The sequence below is a fragment of the Epinephelus lanceolatus genome, chromosome 6 (genome assembly GCF_041903045.1).
Source record: "Epinephelus lanceolatus isolate andai-2023 chromosome 6, ASM4190304v1, whole genome shotgun sequence".
NCBI classification, from domain to species: domain Eukaryota; kingdom Metazoa; phylum Chordata; class Actinopteri; order Perciformes; family Serranidae; genus Epinephelus; species Epinephelus lanceolatus.
In genome coordinates, this window is record NC_135739.1 from 20,186,648 (window position 1) to 20,195,647 (window position 9,000).

The 9,000-nt window shown below is 41.8% G+C and overlaps 2 protein-coding genes across 2 annotated transcripts in view; one reads left to right on the forward strand and one right to left on the reverse strand.

The window, feature by feature from the left end:
• fbn3 (fibrillin 3) overlaps positions 1-6,345 on the forward strand; it is an 87,222-nt gene extending 80,877 nt beyond the window's left edge. Inside the window, exons 60-65 of the mRNA XM_033621699.2 lie at positions 234-350; positions 476-604; positions 862-981; positions 2,349-2,580; positions 2,718-2,871; positions 3,367-6,345. Coding sequence (XP_033477590.2) covers positions 234-350; positions 476-604; positions 862-981; positions 2,349-2,580; positions 2,718-2,871; positions 3,367-3,744 — 1,130 coding nt within the window. The 3' untranslated portion in view covers positions 3,745-6,345. The remainder of the gene's footprint in view (positions 1-233; positions 351-475; positions 605-861; positions 982-2,348; positions 2,581-2,717; positions 2,872-3,366) is intronic.
• Positions 1-9,000, reverse strand: part of lsm7 (LSM7 homolog, U6 small nuclear RNA and mRNA degradation associated) — a 284,833-nt gene that overhangs the window by 149,940 nt on the left and 125,893 nt on the right. The window lies entirely within an intron of this gene.

The following is a 9,000-nucleotide window of genomic DNA, read 5'->3' on the forward strand; positions in this document are numbered from 1 at the left end:
ATCCAGCTTTGTAACAGTGGGGAATTACACAGACTATAATACCACTTTGAAATGCTGGGGGGATGAATCTTTCGATAGTGCACCATATTAAAAATATGGATACCCTCAAGTGTTAGAAGGGAAATATTGCCGTCATATTATTTCTTTAAACAAGCTGCACAATTTTGAGGCTTCATTCGTTGCTGTAATTTGGTTTTGAAAGACGTTAAGTGCTTTCTTTCTTTCCCTCTAAGATCTGGATGAATGTTCAACCAAGCAGCATAACTGCCAGTTCCTCTGCGTCAACACCATCGGAGGTTTCACCTGCAAGTGTCCTCCGGGCTTCACACAGCACCAGACTGCCTGCATCGGTGAGTACGAAACAGGAGAATATCAGCATTACCCTCTGAAAGAGTTTAGCCTTAAGGAAGAACAATAAAATAAAATAAAAAAGCATCTTTAATTCAAATAAAATCTGTGTTTCCTTTGTTTGCAGACAACAACGAGTGCTCCGCTCAGAGCAGTGCGTGTGGTTCCCGGGCCTCTTGTGTTAACACGCCTGGTAGCTTCAACTGTGAATGCTCTAAAGGTTTCTCTTTGGACAGCACGGGCATTGAGTGTGAAGGTGAGCAGACAGAAATGTTTATGATGAGTCAAACACAGGGTCGTTTTCAATTAAAAAATCATGGGAATATGGAAAGGCAATTTTAACATACAACATTACAAGAGGCAAAAAAACACATCCATAGATCCAAGAGAATTGCAAATGAAAACAACATGGAGCGGGTTCTGTGGGGTGTTTGTGATCCAAAGGGGTAAACATAGTGGTTGCACTAGCATCACTGCTGAAAACGAGAAATTGAAACTGTCTATTTTCCTCAGATGTGGATGAGTGTAGCAGTAACCACCGCTGTCAACACGGCTGTCAGAACATGTTGGGAGGTTTCCGCTGTGGCTGTCCTCAGGGCTATGTGCAGCACTACCAGTGGAACCAGTGTGTGGGTGAGTTATACTGGCTCAGTCTGGGAGTTTGTCATGTTGACAGTAATGAACCACAAAGACACCGGTGGTACGGAGAACCTGGGGAATTCAAGTCTTTTAAAGCTTATTATAAGAGTGCAATAACATGTTTCTCTCTAGTATCATTTTATATAAAAATCTGTGCTTAGATGCCTTCGAGTCCTTGTCATTGTGTAGTAATGTAAAAACAGTAATGACAATTTAAATAATCATAATCATTAGAATAACAAATGTATTTTCTAGACTGATCTGATTTTATTTGACATTGAAATAGACATATAAATGTACTGATTAACATGAAACAGGACAGAATTATACTAAAGCATTCATTGCACAGGACACAGACTGAATGATAGTTAAAGGTTGTAGGTAAAGGTATTGCCACAAGTATGTTTAAATGGGAATGATATAAGGAATGGAGGTGGGGTCCGTGGGGAGGAAAGGAGGCAGCTTAGAGGAGGCTGGTTTGGGCAGAAGGTGAAGGGAAGCGTGGTGAGCATGTGAAGCTGGCAGGCAGGTTAGTAGTGATCCTGGAGCACAGGAAAACACAGATCAAAAGGCACACAAAAACCAAGGACCCAGGGAATCCAGGGAGGGAGACCACGCCCACCCAAGTGCACACAGACAAAACAAAACGGGGAGAAAGGCAACGGGAACACAGGGAAGACGAAACACAGACCGTTTATACCTAGTATTAACATACGTCTTGGTGTAAACGATTACCAAGACACATTGTGATCTGATCACTCAGACCACATTCAGAGGTGGTCCAGGCCACATATGGCCACATTCTGTCAGCAGTGTGAAGGCTAATGTGTCATGGGCCACACTGAACAACCGCCAACTCAGCTGACATTGTTGCTTACTGTCCCTGGAGCCACTTTACTCCTGGCCAAGGGTGAGGTAGTTCAATGTCCTCCCTGTTAGCATGAGCTAACAGCAGCAGCTGTTAAACGATCCCAACAAACTCAACTTAACTGTCAATAAACCTGTTAAAACCGTAGATACAGCACGGGGAGAGAGTGAGAATTGGGTCTGTAAATAGTCTGTAAGTATATGTATAGATTTACAAAGCTCCCAGCAGTTTAAAACATCAAAAACACATTTGGTCTGACCCAAGACTCATGATAATACCAGGTATTAAATTCTAGGGAAAACACATAAGTTACGGCAGTACCATAACAACAGTCATCTATAAAAATAATCACCTTATGATGATTTGCCGAGTTCTTTTCCATCATCATCATCAAAATGCAGAAGAAATGTCCCCAGGCCTGCACTGTATCATCTCCTATCACACTCACCTTGTACTTTTTTGTCCCTGTACCTTTTTTCTCTTTCCTCTGCAGATGAAAACGAATGTCAGGCAGGATCAGTGTGTGGCTCTGCCTCCTGCTATAACACCCTGGGCAGCTTCAAGTGTGTGTGTCCCTCCGGCTTTGACTTTGAGCAGGGCGCCGGTGGCTGCCAAGATGTGAATGAATGTAGCACGGGCAGCAACCCCTGCATCTACGGCTGCTCCAACACCGATGGAGGCTACCTGTGTGGCTGTCCGGGAGGTTTCTACAGAGCTGGACAGGGGTGAGGGAGCAGGAATTAAAAAAGATTTATTTAAGCAGCCAGTGTTATAAGAAAACCATGTTTCATGTGCTGGTTGTGTTGCTCATGAATTTGAAATGAATTTCCTCCCATCTGACACTCTTGTTGTTTCCATCCAGTCATTGTATGACAGGCTCGGGTTTCCCAGGCCAGTTTTTGGAGGGTGATGACGAAGACAGTCTGTCTCCTGAGGCCTGCTACGAGTGTAAGATCAACGGAGGAGGAAAGAAGGCGCGACACAAACGCAATGCTGATGAAAATGACATCCACCAGGTACGTGTGTTGACAGACTGCCTCTCAATTCTCGTCTCACTGAGTCTTTTGAGCCATTTTTGATTTTCTAAAGAATTCAAAATAAGTGTTGTGTTGTAAGAATATTCATGTGTTGAGGTCTTTATCTGAGAATGGGATGTTTCTGCTACCTCAGGTTTAGTGTTGTCAAAAATATTGATTTATTAACACATAACAATTCTGGATATTTGAATTCTGAATGTTTCAATACTCATTTTCCCTGCAGTAACAGCTGCACTTTCTTGCTCTCTCTGGTTGTTAATGTTTAAAATAGTCCAAGAATAGAAAAGTTGTCATTGTCATGTTATAGCCTTCTTATATTCATCTTTTAATATATATATATATATTATTTTATGCTCTCAATGTCACTTTTCCCCGTGGTATTGAAAATGGTATTGAATATCGATGTTTTTCACTGTGTTGTACTGAAGTTAGAGATGTTTCACCTCGTGCCCTCTGCCCTCATCTTCACTACAGGAGCCAGCAGTGAGTATGGCCAGCATAGACACCCAGAGCTCCATCCCCATGAACATTTCTCGGTCCTCGCTGCTCAACAAGGAGCCTCTGCTGGAGCTTCTGCCCGCCCTGCAGCCGCTAGAGCATCACGTGCGCTACGTCATCACCCACGGAAACGCTAATGAACACTTCCGCCTGCTGGAACGACGCGACGGAAAGACTGTGCTCCGGCTCGGCAAGAGGCCGCCTCCAGCGGGATCGTACCAGCTAGAGATCGCCAGCCTGCGGCTGTTCGGGCCCCGAAGACTACACCAGCTGGAGGAGCTACACGACAGTGATTACCTACAAGGGGAGATAGGAGACGCCCTGCGCATCAAGCTCCTCATCCACCTGCACTGAGCTCAGAGTGCGCTCATGACGATCCCGTCCTGGACTGATTTCTAAAGCCTTTGAGTTTTAACCTTCTCCCTTATTCAGTAACTCCTCCAGCTCCCCCCTGCAGGACCATCCCCACCGACAGGGGTTACCAAGGGCTACGAAAGACTGAGTCAATCAGCCCAACTCTACCACCACTTTGTTACTGTTTATGTTATTATATGTTTTGTGTTTTTTTTTTTGTTTGTTTGTTTTGTTTTTTTACCCTGACTTCACTTCCCCTTGCTCCCCTCTACTTGTACCCAAACCAGCACTCATTCTCCACTGAGAGAGCCAGCAGAGGAGATGGCAGAGAGGTGCCTTAGAGCTTGGACCATAGCCCCCCTGATAAAGACAAGATGGCAGACAGATGGTTCACAAGTCCATGAAGCACTTTTGTAGATGAGCAAAGCAAGAAATTAAACAAAACAGAAATGAAGTGCTGAGAGTGGCCAAAACTGTCTAAATGCAACATGTGTGGTAGTACTTAATCACACGCAGTGATGTCTTTGTGTTTAGTGTTAAAGAAGTGACATCAGGGCATCGTCATTTTGGTCCAAGGACTTTCTCACCTCTCTGTGATCTTGTCATCACAACACTGGGGAACAAGGTTTGTCACGTCGGCCCCTCTCAGTATTGTAGTGTCATTTAATGTATTTGTGCTGTTTGAAAAAATGTTAACACGAAGGACTGCAACATTTACACAGCATTTCAGGTTCTTTAGCCAATAGCGGTCTGTCTTATAGCTGGATGACAACCAATTTTCAGACGAAAAAAAAAAAACAGCAAGCTGTGCTCTACTCTGATGTAACTGACTTTTGTCCTGCCTGCGGGCAGCGGCAAGCAGGGATTAGCGTGTTTGCGTGTGTGTGCTGTCATGTTTGGTTACCTCAGTACTTCTCAATGAGTATGGACACCATGCTGCGATGCTGACTTTGAAACACATAAAAAAGGGTGCTAGTGTCGCTCAGCATCCATCATGAGCAGGGAGTACACCAGCTAGTAGCTCGTAGACTTAAAAGAAGATAGATCGGGTCACGTTTGTATTTATCCTTGTAGGGATTAAGACTTGAGGTGCACTGATTCTGGAGCTGAGAGCCAGCTTTCTCATTAAGTCCAAAGTCTTTTTCCCTTGTTGGCTGTCGGAGGCTTGTGGCCCCTCAAACTAAACATAAATGCTACAGGAGAATGGAGCTGTAGCTGACAGCCAGCGTCGTGAGGCTGAACTTGACTATAAGCTGACTTTATCTGACTTCTTTGACTTCACCGTGAGCTCGATGTCTAAGGTCTGAGGCCTCGTTTACAACACACAGAGAGAGACACAGCTGACTACAGTAGCAGTCTCAAAGGTACATGACATATTAACCTAAGCTGTAACTAAAGGCAGTGCTTTACAGTGTAAGGGCACGCACAGGTGAACACGAAACCTCACAAGAAAACAAATATCTGTCAGGTCATCGTTCATTTCTCATGATTTTTTTTTTCTCTCAAAGAGGAAAAAGGTGCTAGATAAAAACCATCTCTTTCGCTGTACAAAGAAAGTGCAGTCTTGAATCTGGATTGCAAAAAATGAGTTCTTTTTTTTTTTTTTCTTTCGCTAGGATTTATTGTTGTGTATGTCTGTCTTTTGTATTGTCTCAGTGCTGAAAAACAATATTATCAAACTTGCTTCTTGAAAATTAAATTGTATATTTTTAAGTGAAATGTAGATGTTTTTTTTTTTTTGTTTGTTTTTTTGTTTTGTTTTTTAAATGTCAAGGCTGCCAAAACAAATACTCACAGTAAACCCAAGATTGAAGGCCTTTAAGTGCTGTTGACTTTGTTTTGTTGAGAGAAAAAAGCAGCAAATCCAGCAAAAAGCAAATGCGGCATTGTGTTTGTCGATCACTGACTGTACTTTTTGAAACCACTGTTGCCAGTCAAATCAGCCATCAGCAAAAAGAAATCGAAACAAGTCAGACTTAATAAACATTCCCGTCGTCTATTATCTCATACAAGCTTACACTGTCTGTACAGTGCCATTAGGATCAATGACTATCTGCAGCTAGGATCTATGGTGCTAAACAATATAACAGTCAAGGTTGCTGCACTGTCCCACAGTCTTGGCAATGTTTATAATACATAACCATTTTTCTAACCTGGGAACCTTTGTATACTTGTATCTTTATTGTCAGTTTGTAATTTTTCTTTTATTTGCCACTATGGTTTTTTTTTTTAAAAAAAAGGCAGTTTGTTGCGTGTGCTTACTGTATCTCAGCTTCAGTGTCAAACTTGAAACAATACTGTCATCATCATCTGCTTGCATTGAAATGTGTACTTTATACTTTTGATACCAGAGTCCAGCTGAAAGCTGACATGACAATCATCCAGTCACACCACACTTACCAGCTGACGATCAATAACTCAATCAGCCATCACGGAACATCTTTAAACATACTGAATGATCATCATTCTGGTGCAAAGACAAAAACCAAAGATTTATAACACCAAATGGCAGTCTGTAAAATTAGAGTGATTCACATAATATTGTAAACTTTTGTCCAGTGACTTTAACGGCAATAAAGTATTGTGGGTTATATTTTTAAATGTTGTGTCCTGAGTCATTCTTTCTAGTTCAGAACCCAATCATGTTCCAGACACACAATAAATATATTTTAATTGTGGATTTCTACTGTAAACGCACTCATAAATCATTTTCTTATATATTCCAATGGACGGAGAACATAGATGAATTACTGATTGGGCCCAATGGGCACAGACCTCAGGGCCCAAAGTGTAAGGAGTGGCCCCTGTGTCACGTGTCACTTCAAGGAGGACCCAAATGCAGACAGGTTGAATTTTCAACCAAAAGTCAGCTTTAATGCAGCTGATAGAAATAATCCGATACAGGCAGGCAACTCAAAGTCCAGATGCAAGCAGAACAAAACTGAAAACTAACTCGGATAATACGATAAACTCAAATCCAAACAGAACATGAGGCAGGAAACGGAGCAGGGAATGTGACCAGGGAACACAGGGATGAGCACAGGAATAACCCAAGATGACCAGGCAAGGCAAGAATGCAGGAATGACCACAGGTGAACTGACAGTGAACAAAAGGAAACACACAGGTATATACACAGAAAACTAATCACAAGAATGAGACACAGCTGGAGTAGGAAGACACGGGCAAAAGGAGGGACTAGACTAATACAGAACAGGTGTGAAGGGAAGACTGGCCCTGCGTTCCAATACCCATACTACCATACTATTTAGTATGCCAGAAAAAGAATTAGTGTGTCCCAATACGTCAGATGCAGTATGCCAAAAGTACCAGGATGTTCTACTACATCCGGCCATATTTTGCAGTATGCATGTCAGCATGCTTCTTTGGCCATTCCGTCCCACAATCCTTTGCGCAGCAGAAGTTACGTCACACTTACTGAGCTGCATGTACAACCAACGCCCACACTTCCTTTCATACATGGTTTATTTAATTTGAGATACTAATACACTACATATTAGGACTGCAATGATCTGATTATATACTGTCACATATCATACAGTTTTGCAAGAACACAGATACAACATTCAACTTTATTGTGATTATAGTATAATCAATGTTAGGGTTCAACTATGACTACAATATAGAAGATTCTACCAGTATAGGCAGTGGGGTAAGTGTGGTATAAATAATGAATGAATATGACTAAATATGAATACACTATGGGCCAGGTATGAGCAGTATAGACTAGTAAATATATAAATAGTAAAAGTCAAATACATATTAAGTAATGTAGTAAGAATGTGCAGGTATGTTACACTACAAATAAAAGTAATGCCTCCCGTGCAGACAGAATATAGTGCAAGCAGCTGCATAGCTGTAAATATATTTAACATCAAACATCTGCCAGCAACAGAGAGCTATGTGTGAAGGGGGTTAATAAGCCTACTGGTGACTAGTTCAATAGACAGGTCACTAATAATAGGCTTGGAACTGTTTACGTGAACACGTCAGTTTATTAGAAACAGCAACATACATTACGACATAACAGCAACAGAGCTCTCTGGCACCTCCAACGGTATGCACAGCTCTGGCGGGCTTGACAAGAGGAGATTTGCTGCATCTCCGAAGTACAACAACACAAAATATTCAAATGTGGCGCTACGGATGGCGGCGGAAGTGAGCAAGAGGGTCAGAGTTCAGGGAGCGATGTGATGGCGAATGTAGTGTGTCCCAATAGTATGCATACTGCATGCATACTGCATACTACACTACATACTTTTTAAGGGCAGCTGCAGTACATACTAAAAGTATATAGTAGAAGTATGCGATTTGGAACGCAGGGTGGGAACAGGGAAGGACTAACGAGACAGGTGTGACAGAAAACAGGTGGGAAAACACACAAAGACAGGAAGTAAAACCAAACACAACACATGAGCAAAGAACCTACAAAATAAAAGAGGAAGCAGATTAAAACATGAATGAATAACATGAAACAAAGAACACAAACTCCTAAATAAAGTCCATAGGATAACAGAGTATAAACAAACCCAGGATCATGACACCCTGGCCTTCACCTGCAAAATGTCACTGAAATTACTGACCAGGAAGAGACTCAAAAAGACCACAGATGAGAAGAGATGCAAAACAACTACAAAGAGACTCAACATTTGCAAAGAGACAGAAAGCAGAATGACACAAAATTACCTCAAAGACACTCAAAAGCAGAAAAAAGATGCGAAACAACAACAAAAAAGAGGCAAAAGTAGGAGAGGTAGGAGAGGTGGTGGGGCCTTTTACATACCTGTGCCCAGGGGCCCACTGTCTCATAATCCACCCATGATGGAGAATCCAAATGCAAGTAACCACCTAATATTAAAATTGAGTGAATCAGTGAATAAAGTGATGCTTTAAAACACACTGTATATATATTTTGTATTGTATTTGTCATCGAAACTCAGAATATCCTCAATTTCTGAAGTATCTCCAAAAGACAGTATGTGCAAAACTTTCGTAAAATAATATTTTGTGTACATAATGTATAAGATGCATTATAAGCTGGTATCATTAGAAAATCAAATCAGGTTGTTCCTAATTAAACAGTCGGTGCTTGTCATAGTCAAGGAAGGATCCTGAAAGGGCTCAATTTCAAACAGGGTCCATCGTTGAATCCTGCCAAAGGACTGTTCAAACATCAAGGATCCTTCAAATTCTACAGAGGACCAAGTCCTCCCCTCAGAGAACTTTCAAGGATGCAT